Source organism: Corvus brachyrhynchos, unplaced genomic scaffold (assembly GCF_000691975.1).
Source record: "Corvus brachyrhynchos isolate BGI_N302 unplaced genomic scaffold, ASM69197v1 scaffold18, whole genome shotgun sequence".
Lineage (NCBI taxonomy): Eukaryota > Metazoa > Chordata > Aves > Passeriformes > Corvidae > Corvus > Corvus brachyrhynchos.
In genome coordinates this window covers 3,341,092-3,356,776 of record NW_008246064.1, presented here as the reverse complement: position 1 = coordinate 3,356,776, position 15,685 = coordinate 3,341,092, and the positions used below count along the sequence as shown (strand labels likewise).

Sequence of the window (15,685 nt, the reverse complement as noted above, 5' to 3'; positions counted from 1 at the left end):
ACGTTTGCCTTGGATCACTGCTGATGACCTGCATCACCATTCTGAATTTAGTCCAAATGCAACATGTGGTCTTTAACATGTCAACAAACACAATGGCTCCAGCTAAAATTACAGCCATGGCTCTGCCACACTCTTTGCAATCCAGAAAAGGCTGCTAAACTAGGTTGCTTCAGCAGAAGTGTATTCCATGGAATGTCTTCATGGGTTTGAGAACCTTGCTCATGCTGACCTCAAAAATTCTGCCTTAGCAAGAGGGAGCAAGAACACTGGAATTTGAAAGTATCACTGATAAAATTGGACATTTACAATTTCATGTATCACTTTCTGTAGCAGAAACAAGGTTTTTTCTTCCTGCTTCTGTGGCGTTTACTCTCAGCCTGGCCAGCTGTGTTTTATACAAATGCTGACACCAGATGTGCAGGGACTGGTGTGGTGATTACAGGACAGAGAAAATGTGGAAATTGGCACAGTCACATCCTTTGTCAGTTTACAATATCCAGTTCACCAATCACACTTTCTTTATCCAAACATTGGCCTGTTCTGGCATTATGCAGGTGTGATTTCCAGGCCACAAAACCAACTGCCAGATATTCACTGTAGCATGCAACAATTTACATTGATATACCTAAAACCAGCACTGACCTCCTCACTGCTTTGATGGTCTGCAGCCCCTCACTGCTGCAATCATGCACGAGTGTATTTCTGTTAAAGCCTGACCGATTTTGAGCAAAATCAGGATGCCACTATGTTCAGTGTGGTGTGATTATCCATAAGGACACATTCCTTGACTTCAAATCGAATTTATATTTAAATCTATTAGGACTCAATAGTAGGAACCATGTGAGCATTTTAATGTGAGTTAATTACATTGGGCTCCTGTTTTAATCAGTGGAGATCCAGTGGAGTCCAGGATGTATTATGACTTTTCTATGGAAGATGTCTACTGTCAGAATTGCATGCTTGGGGGCATCTCTTCCCTGCACTATGAAAGGAAAAGAGTGCTTAGCTGAGTTGCACAAGTATATGTAGCAGACATGTAGAGTTAGATAAATCTCACCAGGATCACCCTGTAAGTATTTCCTACAACCATGTATATTTATGAATCTTTGGTAGATTAGCCTCTACTGAAGCAAATACATTGACCTTGGCTGATGGTTGCCATAATGTCTGATCCATGTGCAATGTTCCTTGAACCTTAATTACCAAACAATGGAGCAAAAAGAAGTAAAGATTCTGCACAAAGTTTATCAAGGGCATGAAGGTTTCTCCAGCTTGAGAGAGCAGAGTATGACAAATGAGATCCCTACCAGTATGCCCAGACTGCAGAGCATTACTCTAATAGCAGCTACATACGTGGAGTTCTTTATAACCAGTATCTTCTCCTCAGTGGTGTGTGGGTTTTGGGGCTCAAATCGTATGAGATGCTGTGCTGTTACATGAGTGACTTCCCCCAGTTCAGGTTTGCTTTCTCCACCTGTGACAAACAAAAGCTCCAGAGCAACCAACTCTCCAACCCCTGGAAGAAATAATTAGGTATTGCTGTTTACCATCTGACTGTTAACATAGTTCATACAATCAATAGCAAATGTCAGTAATGGCCATTGCTGATCATATCTGGTGTTTCCTCAAGTTTCAGAACTCCAGTGTGTTGACTGTACAATATTTTCCTGATGTTCTTTGTTTATCAGTATGTATCAATAGAGACCTTCTGTTCATGAATTTCACAGCTATTCACAGGGGTTTCAGGGCCACAGCTTCAGCTCACATCAGCATCTTTTCACTGAAGTGAGCAGGGTGTTTACAGTGGTTGACAATGTGGCTCCCAGATGTTTTGAGCAGTGTATTAAAAATTAAAATAAGCAGTATATTAAAATTAAAATAAGCAGCAAATGAAGTGGTAAAAAAAAAACCAAAGTAAATACCTGTGATAAAGTGATTCAACAAACTACAAGCCAAGCCTCATGTTACAGCACTCACGGTTACATTACAGTACAAGCACTGACATTTACAAGAATTTGAACTGGTTTCCTTAGCTAATCCAAAGACTTCCTACCTCTCCTGAACTCCCTCATCTAAGATGTGCCCTAAATGGGGTTCATTTCTGCCCTGTTACACCTGATGTTTCATAGTTGGTCAAGTTATCTTATTGATAGAAAAGTAAAAGAGATGAGTTGCACCTGGCAACCGGTTTTCTTTTCTGCAATTTGGTGACATTTTACATTTGGATTTTTGGCTACCAAAGGTTAAGAGCTCAATGTTTTCTGAATCCAATGTATTCCATGCACTGGGAAGGAGCAGTAATAATACAAAAAAAAAAGTAATCAGGGGACACAGTATTTGCTTAATCCAATGACATAAAATGTTACCATCACTTCAGGCCAGCAATCACCACTCACAATATCTGAATATCTATGGAATTAGAAACATGCTAGAAACAAACCTGTGACTGTAACATAACTGACTGGATAATTGTCACACAAAATGGTGAATGTTTGCTGTGAGGCTTCTGGCAAGTAAGGGAAAAACACTACCTGAAAGAGAGAAGGGAAATAGCAAGGTCTGTAACTGATTTCTCTCTCCTAAGTAATACACTTCAATTTGCAAATATTCCCTGAAAGGACAGTTTTTGTAATTAGTAATTAAAACTTACACTTGCAAGAAACAGTCAGAGTCATTTTTTGCTCACACAAACCTAAAACTGCAAGGTCTGGCCAGATCTTCTAAAATGATCTTGCCTGTTAATTTATCTGGTAAAGTCAAAAAACTTCCTATGGCATTTGGCACTAACCTCTACTGTTGCATTCTGCCCTGGAGCTAGCTCCAAAACAGCAGGCTGGATCCCAAAAGGATCCTGTATCACAAAATCATCAGTGACAGCCACCTAAGGTATTAAAACAAGAAAGAAAAAAAAAAGATTAATAAATTTAATTGACCAGGTTGTTGTGTTTAAAATACAGGCTTACCAGAAACAGGCAGTGTATTACAACATCACTGTTTTACCTCTTACCATACTTTTTTTTCACATATCTCAAAAGAATGTGGCTCATAAATACGGCTTAATTAGACAAAAAATATACTCCCTGCTTTATAATGACCTTGGTGAAAGCAGGAGGGGAAGTGCAGTCTCTGAAGACAAATGACAGTGTCAGAAGTCCTAATACTCATTTCCTTTCATAGAACAGCTCTGTCTGTTTTTCAAGGCTTAAAACTCTGAGTTGAAACTCTGAAGTCTCTGGAGGGACAACCTGGCCCATCTGCTTTTTCTCCAGTACCAAAAATGCCAGTCTACCTGCCCCGTTTAATCTCCTTTGTCTGTTTCGCTTAGGCCCTGCTTTGTGATGGGGAGCTAAAGACAGAGCAAGGCTGGAGTGGATAGCTGTGTCTACAGGAGCAGCAGGATCAGTAAGGGATGTTTTTGGTGAGGAGGGAGAGGAAATTACTTCATGCAATGCTACAATTGATGGCATTTCTATTTGCTTTAAGGGCAAGGTTGAAGTTCCAGCCAGTTTTCTTTTCCCTCATCTATGCCTCAGTTTACTTCTCCCCTGAGTAAGACAACCTGTTCCAAAGGCAAGCCAGAGCACAAGAAGAAGGTACAGTCATCCAAGGAGATTAGTCTTGAGGATAAAGTTGAATTCCTGAAGGAATGGCACAGTGCAGATGTCTCCAGCAAGGCCTTATGACTTCTGTGCTAATACACCATGACAGGCTCAAAAGGCCTTCACACCAGGGCACCAGCACCATGCTGGGTCCAGTATTTCCCTTCTAATCACTCACCCCGGAACCAGGAGCTGGACAGGCTTTCTCTGGCATTATAGAGAACTTCCCAGTCCTAAGCCCCTCATTTCTGCACAAGGTTGCTGTTGTTTTTATTCCTCCGACAAGGCAGGCACCACAGTCTATAACGTCAGGCACTGCAACAAGTAACACAGAAAATCAGACTCCAGAGACAGAGAAGGCTGCTGATTAAACAACTCTTTACAGACATTACTGCATGTGAACGTGCCAGGTTTTGCAATCCTAAACCTCCTCAAATTCTTTCCACTTGGAAGTTGGACAGCGTGAGATGTACATTTCTACATTCATCTTACAATTTAATGATGTAAGATGATCTTTCCTCCTTAAAGATTATTGAATGATAAAAAGTAAGATGATTTTTTTTAGAAAGGCTCAGTGTAACAGGAAACGTGAATTTACAAAAAATCAAAGCAAATTTTTTGCAAAAGTAATCCTGTTTGTTATAGTTGAGGTTAGATATCTGAAGAGGTGCAGGTATACCATATCCACATACATTTAATTTCACATTCCATGAATACTAATTAATAGCATAAAATAGTTATAATTAAATCATAATTCTATAATATTTAGAATTAGTAATTACAATTGGGAGTTCAGAAATCAACAAAACACAAACCTAGAAATGTGGCTCCTACTCACACCTCTAATACAGTGGAAAAAAAAGAGCCTAAGATGGCAAAAACAAATAATTGAGGAAAAATTCAACAGGATTACATTTTAATAACTGATAAATCTATGATGAATGAAAATGAGATAGATATCACAATGCAGAAATGGCACTGCCAATTTTTTCTACATTTGTTTTGTCACACAAAATTGAAGACAGTCAAATAAAAAAAACCCAAGTCTGCTTATCTTTAGAGAAATTTAATATTTGGACACTACTGACATGTTAATACTGGAAGTGATACTTTAGCTTGGACTGGGATGACAAAAGGTTCTGATACTTGACTCTCCACTAATATATGATCTTCATAATCTCCCAGATATTCAGGAATAAACTGGACTGTATACTGGCATGCCATTCCAGGAGCAATCATTCCTCCCTTTCCTGGATATTTTCCTTGGGCGGGAAAAAAAAAAAAAAAAAAGGCAGAAAATTAAAACAAAATTTAAAACCTCCTCAAATTGGCAGTGGTATTTATGATCACATCTTCCTCTGGAAATGTGCCTGTAAACTCCCCTCATTTATTGCCTAAATCAAGCTGATAAAATGGGATGAGCACAAGAGGCCTGGCAGTGCAATCTGGGAATGTGCACATGTTCCAGGGAGCTCAAAGATTGTTTTGTCTGAAATATGCTCCTCATAAACACAGAAAACAGCAAGGAGAAACTAGAGACATGACCCAGTTTTGCTTTACCACAAGACAAAAGGGCTTACATGGAGGCATCTAACTCCTTCTAAATATTCCTCCAGTTCCTGGGGTATCCCAATCTCCTCAGGCAATCTATCCCAGTATCTGGCTATCCTACTGCAGGAAAGATTATTTTCTTAACTTTCCTCTAACCTACCCTTCCTTACTGCAACTGAAGTGTGTTATTTCTTGCCCTCTCCTCCTAATTTTTTCAGTGGAAACTACATCTGTTCCTAGATGAATTTTGGATAAGACTCGATCTAGGTATTCCACCGATACATTTCAATCTAACATCAAACACTTTAATTTAGCCTTCTTGAGTTCCTCATTAGACCATTTCAATCTGCTTATGAGTTACATGTGAATGGTAATAAGTCAGCCTTGAATTTCTAAAGAACTGAGCACTATGGATAACAGAACAAAACAGAGTATCTCTGAAAAATCTTTGTTAGAGCAGGTAAATTAGATTTTTTATGCGTTAACATTTTAAAGGTAGAAGAAGAACCCTTACCTGGCCAAATGAAAAATACTGAAGTAGAAGGGGGGATAAGTCTTACATGTTGACCTGTTGAAGTGATGTTCCGTAGCTCTATAGTCATCTTCATTTAAAAAGAAAAGAAAATGCTCCATTGTATTTATCATCACTCATTAAAATATTTGCAATTCCCTGGTACTACTAAGACTGCTAGGAGTAACTACTTCATCATCACAACCAACCCCAACATCCCAGTTTATTCAATAGAGGCTGAATCAGGTAGTACCAAAACAAAGCAGAGACTGAGAAGGACCCATTTAATCTTTAAATGGTTTGTGTGTCAGTGGCAGGTGTGAAGGAATATCTTCAAGGAAGTTAAAGGGTCATTAATTCAATATACAGAACAAAATCAGACTTTTATTAAAATTCAGAAAGACTACAGATTGAAAGACTACAGATTGAAAGACTACAGAAATACGTAGATCATGATAGGACATAATTCTCCAGGGAGGCAGAATTAACTCTCTACAAAGAACCTTCTCACCTCATAAACCTGCCCAGCTTTATCATATGAAAACAGGACAGAAGGTGGATTGGCAAGAAACACAGGAACAAATGAGGTATCACTGAAAGATAAAAAAAAGGAGACATTATCTTCTTGCCTAGTTCTCTAAATACTGATAAAATGAGAAATTGCAAAATGTCTCCTTTGGCCGAAACAAAATATCATAAAGACATACTTTGTTATTAAGAGACTATATAAGAAATTTAGCTCAAAATATCTCTGGGTAAATCCACAGCAATTCTATAGTGGAGCTCTGTGTGCTCCAGCTCAGAATCCAGGAACTGTACACACTGCATACCCTTTGGTATCTTCTGCTTTTCTTCTGGCTATGATTTCTTCCACTTTTTCTTGAGATATTACAAGAGATTTGCCTCCATGCAGAGTATTGGGTAGGAAAAAGCGTGGGTTCTTCAAGTAATTCTGTCTTTTCTCAAGTCTGGCAAGACACTCACTTATTTCCTCTGCTTTCCAGGCCTTACTTTCTTTCCCAGCTCGTTTCTGTAAGGCTTTAGTATTCTTTGAAAAACAAGAGTGCATCGTGCAACATTAAACACAGTGATTTTGAGAATGATGAAAAAGGGAACTGCACATGTCTAACTAAAGCTACACAGCAATGAAATTTTATATAACAAATACAGTGTTTCTCCCTTTTTAACAGAGTAAATAAATTAAGTACTGGAGTCAAATCAACAATGGGTTGATATTCACCCTTTGTTGCAGAAACAGCAAGAGGCCTTACAGATCAGACAGACTAAAACAAACTTGTAACATGTACCTTACTTACGGTTTTAGCCTCGAGGCTAGAGTCTGGAGTTGAAGACACACTTGTCACACTGCCAGGCAGGTAGATACTCTTGTCCAGTGAAAAAGCACGTTGTTTACAGGTCCCTTTCAGGTATCCAGGTTCTGATGCTCCTGCAATTCAAAGAAAAAAAAAATTCTGTAAGAGGAAAACATGAATGATAAGCATGAATAAGAATGATAAACATGAAAACATTATTTAGTCTAAGCATAGGTATATGAGTTTTTATTTTAAGTCTCGATAGCAAAAATACAGTTTAAATCCTCTACAATTTAATTTATATTTATAACTTATTTTGTACAAACAAAGCTGAGTGCTTTAATAAGAAAGCTTTTAGAAGCACTAGTTAAACAGGCTGTATACAGTTATATTACTCCCAGACAGATATGTTAACCTTACAAGTGAGTGGGACTTAGAATGCCCTGTTCAGTTTACAAAAAGATCTATATGATGGACTTCTGACAGTCAGAAACTTGACAAAAACAGGATATACCACCTAGTCCCATGTTCCTATGGTTAGACAGCAAAACTGCCACCAAATTTAAGATGTGAGATTTTTCCCTTTGGAACACCAAATCTTGAAATTTGTGACTAAGTTGATTACTTTATCTTGGCTTGACTGAAAAAATTCATTTCAATGATCCTAAAACCTTTCATCTTAGCTCAGACATAAATAAAAGAAGTAAAGAAGTCTTGACATTGACCAAAATATTTTTCGTCCTGATCGTCATATGCAAATAAAACTAATATATTTCCAGAACTGGAAAATTTTAAACCCTAAATCAAGAAGACAATTACATTTCACTGAAAATAGTTTTTACTTTAATGTAACTGCTTCCCTTCACTGTATACAAGATGTAGTTGCAGCTTCTGTGCTAATGAAATTGGATAGAGATAGAACTCAGAGTTTTTGTGTGAGATGGAAAGAACTGTAAACAAATGTGCAACAACCATTAAACACCATATTGAAGAACATCTAAACTCAGTAGTTTTGAATTTATCAATTTTACTTTGAGAATGTGCCCTTAGTGGAATATTATGCTTAAAATAATAGAGTCCCTTCTGCTTTGGCAGAAAACTATAAAAATAGATCTGCTACATCCTCCAATATTTCAATTATAGAGTGTTCTAAAAAGTCTAAATTACTTTCTGCTTTAAAAGTTACCTTTTGGTGCTTTAGCAAGAGGTAGTTTCTCAGTGATGTAATCCTCAGGACAGATTAAATTATTTTTTCTGAGAAGTTCATTATCCACAATCCACCGAAAAGAAGATGCCACTGCAACAGAAAAGCCAACAAACAAAGGACAATCAAAAAAGACAAAATATTAGCCTTCTTTTTGGTCTGTTAATAAACTTCTTTATATTCTTTCAAGTTTGGTGCCTGTTTTGCATTTCTCCTAATTCTTATCTCACAGCAGATAAACAGTAATGAGTATTTTGGACCAAAACACTACAAGATAGAACTCAGAGTTTTTGTGTGAGATGGAAAGAACTGTAAACAAATGTGCAACAACCATTAAACACCATATTGAAGAACATCTAAACTCAGTAGTTTTGAATTTATCAATTTTACTTTGAGAATGTGCCCTTAGTGGAATATTATGCTTAAAATAATAGAGTCCCTTCTGCTTTGGCAGAAAACTATAAAAATAGATCTGCTACATCCTCCAATATTTCAATTATAGAGTGTTCTAAAAAGTCTAAATTACTTTCTGCTTTAAAAGTTACCTTTTGGTGCTTTAGCAAGAGGTAGTTTCTCAGTGATGTAATCCTCAGGACAGATTAAATTATTTTTTCTGAGAAGTTCATTATCCACAATCCACCGAAAAGAAGATGCCACTGCAACAGAAAAGCCAACAAACAAAGGACAATCAAAAAAGACAAAATATTAGCCCCTTAAAACACACTATCTTGATCAATCCAAAGTAATATTTTTACACCTCATCCCTGTCAGGTTATTTTTTTTTATAGAGATATAATCTGGTATTTTAATCCCAAAATCTGACATGTACCTCCACAGTTCTAAATTCAGTTCAAACCCAGCTAAGCACCCTTTGGAGAAACATTTAATCTGTTTGTTGCTGCTATATATCAAGGTATGTATGCTTGTAATATTTAAGTGGTAACCCTTCAATTTCAAATTTAATACCTTGAACATAACCTGGTTGTTTGGTTTCTCAGTGTTAACCAGATGTTACTCTACTTGAACCTCAGCACAAAATCCTTCCAAGTTGCTCTGTTGATGTAAAGACAACTCCAAACTGGTCTCCAGGTACCATAACCATGTCCTGGGGGGCAACATTCTCGAATCCTCACCTGGTGGCAGCCCCATTTTATGGAAATGTTCCCCTGCATCAGCCTTCATCAGATTTAGAACCCTTTCTTCTTCAGCTTTGGCTCGGGCCTGGGCCTGAATGATCTCCTCTTCTGCTTTGTCAGCTTCCATCAGTCGGCTCTTATACTCAGCAAGAAGCTGCCATGGGTATGGGTGAATAAAGAGAAATCTGAGCTGTTACAGGTAAATGTTTTCTGTTTGTCTTTGAGAGGTAAACAGAGATAGATTGGTAAAACATCACTACTTTACTAGCATCAACTGGCCTGCTAAAACACTGCCATTCCATGATGACACAAAACAGAAAAAAAAATACCTGTGGCTAAAATCATCCAGCATCAGTCTCTTCTTTTATACACTGACAACAGCTACTGGGGTGATGACAAGATAAGAAACCTGGGGCACTGATCAGCAGGTACAGGGAAAAGTTTTCAGCCAGTACAATAGGCATTTAAAGGGCTACTGCTTTTACTGGTTGTATTCTGTGTCTGAAAAGCCAGCTAGAGATAACAACATCATGAAGGAGCATGTGAATATTAACTTACATGAAAGGTTCTATGGGAAACTGTGCTCAAGTAAATTTCCATTAAAATGTCAATTGTAGGACCAACACCTGCCTTTTAATTTTATTTTACGGAAGATCTAAGCAGCAACTAAAGAGCTCCAAACTCTGACTTGGTTTGGACTTGTACCTTCTCTAGCTCATCTGTATAACTGTCCTGATAAACACTGTCTTCTCCTTGGGACTCAATCCAGTTTGTTGCCATGTCCACCTCAAAAACATCTCCAGTGTACAGGTCCTTAAAGGTCCTAGCCAGCACATGGGAGATGTCCTGGGGAAAGAAAATGAGGATGTTTAGAGCTTAAAGCCCGATATAGGATGGGAAGAGATCACTAGGTGCACGCAAACAGCTGGAATAAACAAATGGGAAAAGGTACCTGGAAAGGGGATGTGTATGCACAGGATCACTGAGGCGTGGAGGTGTGGATGTCTGCGAGTGTGTCTGTGCTGGCTGGCTGGACGTGTAGGTGATGGTGATGGACACGGTTCTCTGTGTGCACGGCGTGTGTGATGGGCTGTGTGAGTGGGGAGAGTGTGCGTGAGGCAGATACAAGCACTGTACAGGGGATGTTTTTGTGTGACAGTCCTTGTGTAGGGCGTGTGTTTGTGCCCCAGGGCGTGTGCAGGGGTGTATCAGTGTGTGTGGTACTGTTTCTATGGGGGTTTGTGTGTACAGCTGTGTGTGTGTGTGTGAGGCTGTTTGCAGGGGGATCTGTATGTGCGAGGATGTGAGAGGCTGTTTGCAGCGGGGTCTGGGTGAGGCTGTGGGTGTGTGGGTGTGTGTTTATGAGGCTGTTTATGGGGGGGGTCTGTGTGTGAAGCTGATTGCAGGGTGGTCTCTGAGTGCTGGTGGATCTGTGTGTGAATCTGTTCACAGGGGGGTCTCTGTGTGCAGGTGTGTCTGTAAGGCTGTTTGCAGTGGGGATCTCTGTGTGCAGGGTGGTCTGTGTATGTGTGTGTCTGTGTGTCCCAAGGGTAAGTGCAGGTCTGTGTGTGTGTGAGGCTGTTTGCAGGGTCTGTGTGCAGGGCTGTGATGCTATTTGGGGCTATGCTATTTGTGCCCGTGCTGCCCAGCCCCGCTGAGTTACCTGCGGATTGGGGCTGGAGCTCCCCTCAGCCATGTCCAGCCCGGCTCTGGGCTCCTGCGTGCCGGGGCTGGGGCTCCCCTCAGCCATGTCCAGCCCGGCTCTGGGATCCGGGGTGTCGGGGCCGGGGCTCCCCTCAGCCATGTCCAGCCCGGCTCTGGGATCCGGGGTGTCGGGGCCGGGGCTCCCCTCAGCCATGTCCAGCCCGGCTCTGGGATCCGGGGTGTCGGGGCCGGGGCTCCCCTCAGCCATGTCCAGCCCGGCTCTGGGATCCGGTGTGTCGGGACAGGGGCTCCCCTCAGCCAGGGCCGGGCCGGCCCGTCCTCAGCCTCCCGCCGCCGCCGTTGCCGAGTGACCGCGCGGGCGGGCAGGGCACGGCCTGGCGGGGTAATGGCGGTGCCCCCCCTTCCCTTTCCCGGGCGCCATCGCCCCTCACAGCCCCGCCGGCGCTCTGAGTGCTGCACCCCGAGTCTCTGAGGGGCTCGTATCCCGTCTCTTCCCTGCAATGTACTTGTGATATTTTAAGTGCGAGTAGCGTCGTGAATTAATAAGAAATAAAATGTTGACTTGAAACCTGTGAAGGAGATTTGGACTTCGGGGGGATTGTGGAGGGTCCCTCCGCCGCTGTGCAGGTTGTGGGTTGGAGCTGAGGGAAGAGGCTAAACCCTCTCCTAATTTCCCCACACGCGGGGCGAGGAGGCTGGGCTGTTCCCTGCCGCTGGAACGGGGCTGGGAGATGGGAATGTTCATCATCAGCCCCAACCCATCCATCTCCCCGCTCTGCCTGCGGCGCCCTGGCTGTATACACTGGTTGCTAACAACAGGCTCCGCTGAACCCGGTGATATTTTCCATAGAAACCATCCCGGTGTAGATTTTCTCCTTGTCCTGCTGCCTTTTTATTCTTTCTTTCTTTTTGCTCCCCCTCCTCCACTCTTCTTGCTCAAAGTGAAGGAACCAGACTGTGCCCCCCGGGCTTCTCCATCGCTGTCAAGGTCCTTTGGCTCTACAGGGTTTTGGACAATGGGCTGGGCAATGTTACACCCTCAACAGAAAATAACCATGGCAAAAATAATTGGAATTCACCAACGGGTGTTGTCCCACCAGCAGACAAGCCAAAGGCTGTGGGTGTAAACCCCACGGCAACCATGGGGGTGGTTGAAATTCAACTGGTTTTTTTAGGCATGTGGCACATGGGCTTGAGTCTACGGGGTGTCACGAGCTTTAGGTCCTCAGCTCACCAAAGTCTGCATTTGGAATAAAACACCAAATTAAAGCCAGAGGCACTACTGTGGTTTTAATTTCCCTGTGGAAAAGGGAAGCTTGCCCAAGAGAAAGCTTGGCAAATCTGCGATAACCTGTTCCAAAGATTAAGGCAGAGAAATCACAGATGTCTGACAAGGATAGGACCAGGTACTTGTGCTTTCCAATAGAAAAGGTTCACAGCTTTCATAGAATCACAGAATCACTAAGGCTGAAAAACATCTCTAAGATCATCAAGTCCTACCATTACCCCAGCACTGCTGAGATCACCACTAAACCCTGTCACCAAGTGCCATATCCTCACACTTTTTGAAGGCTTCCAGGGGGTGATGCCACCACTGTTCTGGGCAGCCTGTTCCAAAGTTTGATAACCCTTTCAGCAACGAAATTTTCACTAATATCTAACCTAAACCTTCCCTGGTGCAACTTGAGACCATTTTCTCTGGTCCTGCTCTTGTTCCCTGAGAGGAGAGCCTGACCCCCACCTGTCTGCACACTCCTGTCAGGGAGTTCTAGAGAGTGAGAAGGTCCCCCCTGAGCCTCCTTTTCTCCAGGCTGAACCCCCCCCCCAGCTCTCTCAGCTGCTCCTCATCAGACTTGTGCTCTCAAACAACTTTGTTCTGTGCAGGCTTGTAGGTTCTCGCCTTCAAAATCACTGCGTCCACATTTTAACACATTTCCATATTAGAAGTCCAACTTTTCACATCATGTGCTATTACAATTGATTTTAACATCTGTTTGCTAACTGGAACATTAGTAAAATCCAGAATTTTAAAAAAGAATTCTTCCCCAGCCTTTAAAATGGTGACAGTAAACCAGATGTTTTTGTTTAAAACAGTATATAAAAGCACATGAAAACTGACTGTGGAAAAATCTTGCTGTACTTTCATCTTTACTGTCTTTCAGTAACTTGCCAAGCACATCATCTCAGCTTAGAAGCTGGATTTTGCTTTTCAAACTACAGTCCATAAAATCTGGAAGTGAAGGTGAGATCCATCTGCCCAGAAGCCAACTGCAGGGTCAGAAGGAGGGGCTTAAACCACTGTTCCAGAGCAATGCACAATTGTTTCCCATATGACAATGGGATATTTTTCCTTAGATTTCCATTTTTATGCTATCATCATTTACTTAGATAAAGAATAAATGCCACAGTTCCTATTGTAAAACAGTTAAATTCACATGGATATATATACACGCACACATTTCCATATAAATATGATGAGCATTAAGAACAATTTCCATATATATCATCCTCTTTATCACCATTATAAGATATTTAAATTCCAAAGGCTAAAGAGAGACTCGTGCATGTAGGGAATGGAAAATAAAAAACCCAACAGCAACTTTATCCTACATTTATAGGTATAAATACAGAGGTATAAATATTTATATGTGTAAACATAAACACTTTCTCTAACTGCCATGGATGACTTCTACCAGGTGTTTTACCTTGGATTTCCCTCTGTACCATGTAAGGCTGAATTTTGTGGTGGGTTTTAGGTTTGGATTGGGTGTGTGGATCTGAACAGATTCCCGAGGGCCCCACCTTGATGCTCATGTGCAGTGTGGAGCACAGGGGGATTTTTCTTGGAGGAAATTAATCTGAAACTGATCTCTCCAGGATCACCTGGTCAGCTCCATCAGCTAATGGGCTCTCAGTCTACAGGACCAGGTACAAGCTATTCTGAAATAAAATATGCCCAAATGCCTGTCACATACCTTAGAGGAATCATAACTTCTACTAAGACATGGATTTTTCCACGTTTTAAAGCAGTCTCCCTGTCTTGTCAGGATCATATTGCTTTTCTGTATTTATTTTGTTCACACTCCCCAAGTGATCCCCACACATTCCTTGTTATCCTGTGGGGCCTCTTCAAAGTTCAGCTGTTGTCCAAACCCATTCTTTCTTCTGGTAGTAACATATTCAGAAAACATCTTTCCCATTGTTATCTAACAAAATCAGAGTCCTGGAGGTGATTTGTTCAGGCATCCAGGTGCCAAATGACACTACGATAGGACAAGCCCATCTCCTTTTTTCCCCTTGTTCTGACAGTGACAGAACATTTTTGCATATGAAATAGCTGGATGTGATTTGAATGCAAACAGGGAGCTCAGTTACTGAGTAAGAGGTTATGTGTACATAACAAAATTGCAGAGTGGAACTGTATCTTATATTTTTTACAGAAATATCAAGCTCCATACCAGTTTTATTTACCTCACTCCTCTTTTATCAAAAATATAGACAGATGTTATGTCCTGGGTGTGTAAGTCAGCCAGTATATTTCTTATTATTTCTATATTTATAACCAATGGACTACTGTGTCTGACTATAATCTTAAATTATTGTGAACATGTATTCCTTAAATGTATAAATACTGGACTAATAATAGCATTCTTTCAATGCTCACAGAAAAGTTCATACTTTTATCTTCACAGTGATCCCAAAGTCTTCACTAATGTCAGTGGACTTCTTTAGAGAGGGAGCACTCATTATACTGATTCCACTCACTTGGTGTTTGAAAGGTTTCTTTGAAATTATGAAATATAGGACACTCTTAAAAAATAAAAATCAAAGGTTTTTCTCCCTTACGTTAATACAACAGTATGGATTAATTTAGACATATGCACCTACACATAGCTCAAATGTAAATATAATTCAAATTTATATATATAAATAGATATATATATAGATATATAGATATACAAAATATTTTTGGCACTTCTATCGATTTTTTAAAAATACACAAATCCTGGGGGTTCAGAATGCATCAAGACTCCACATAGTTTTTGATATTTTTAGCAATTTCTGGCAACAAGACAAGTCCTGCAGGCTTCAGGTGGCATTCTTTAGATGTGGGAAAGCAAGGGAACTGACACTGCAGTGCTGCCTTTTGCTCTGGAGGAATTGCACTGTTTTTCATACTTTCATATGGGCAGCAGAAAATAATTTCTAATTATTTATAATTTTTTGCTAAGTTTTTTTGGGGGGTTTCACGAAGTAATTCCCACAAGTGCACTGATGGATGATTCGCTTGGACGTTGCTGCCCTCCAGTGGTCCTGTTAAGGTTTCCATGTTTTCAGGAAAGCCTTTAAAAACGAAATTAAATCTTTGTTTTGCATTAAATCTTTGTTTTGATCAGGCAACTGAGCAGGCATAAATATTTCCACCTATGCAATCTGGCATATTCTCTTACCAGTGTATTGGGCAAAATGTTTTTCACTGGCAAAACTATGTATTGTCTTGTAGTTATTGCAGATGCAGCTGAACAGGTATCACTGGAATGCAGTTCTCCTTTGCAAGTTACCATCAAAGCAACTCCTTCTTCTTGAAGAGGAGCAAAAACCAGCATACACAGAATGACTTTAAAACCCAAGTAAAATTTGCAGATATGGAAAATGGAGAAATAACTTTTCACTTTCAGGTGAAAAGTACCAAAGAGCTCAGTTTC

The 15,685-nt window shown here is 40.6% G+C and overlaps 1 protein-coding gene across 1 annotated transcript in view; it reads right to left on the bottom strand.

Moving 5' to 3' along the window:
* DLEC1 (deleted in lung and esophageal cancer 1) overlaps positions 1 to 11,608 on the bottom strand; it is a 33,857-nt gene extending 22,249 nt beyond the window's left edge. The window contains exons 1-13 of the mRNA XM_008643157.2: positions 10,978 to 11,608; positions 10,020 to 10,160; positions 9,312 to 9,468; positions 8,724 to 8,834; positions 6,969 to 7,108; positions 6,492 to 6,709; positions 6,173 to 6,254; positions 5,665 to 5,752; positions 4,688 to 4,861; positions 3,778 to 3,914; positions 2,789 to 2,881; positions 2,441 to 2,531; positions 1,354 to 1,516 (exon numbers count right to left, since the gene is read on the bottom strand). Of these exons, the coding sequence (XP_008641379.1) occupies positions 1,354 to 1,516; positions 2,441 to 2,531; positions 2,789 to 2,881; positions 3,778 to 3,914; positions 4,688 to 4,861; positions 5,665 to 5,752; positions 6,173 to 6,254; positions 6,492 to 6,709; positions 6,969 to 7,108; positions 8,724 to 8,834; positions 9,312 to 9,468; positions 10,020 to 10,160; positions 10,978 to 11,226 (1,844 nt within the window). The 5' untranslated portion in view covers positions 11,227 to 11,608. The remainder of the gene's footprint in view (positions 1 to 1,353; positions 1,517 to 2,440; positions 2,532 to 2,788; positions 2,882 to 3,777; positions 3,915 to 4,687; positions 4,862 to 5,664; positions 5,753 to 6,172; positions 6,255 to 6,491; positions 6,710 to 6,968; positions 7,109 to 8,723; positions 8,835 to 9,311; positions 9,469 to 10,019; positions 10,161 to 10,977) is intronic.
* Between the last annotated feature and the right edge of the window lie 4,077 nt (positions 11,609 to 15,685).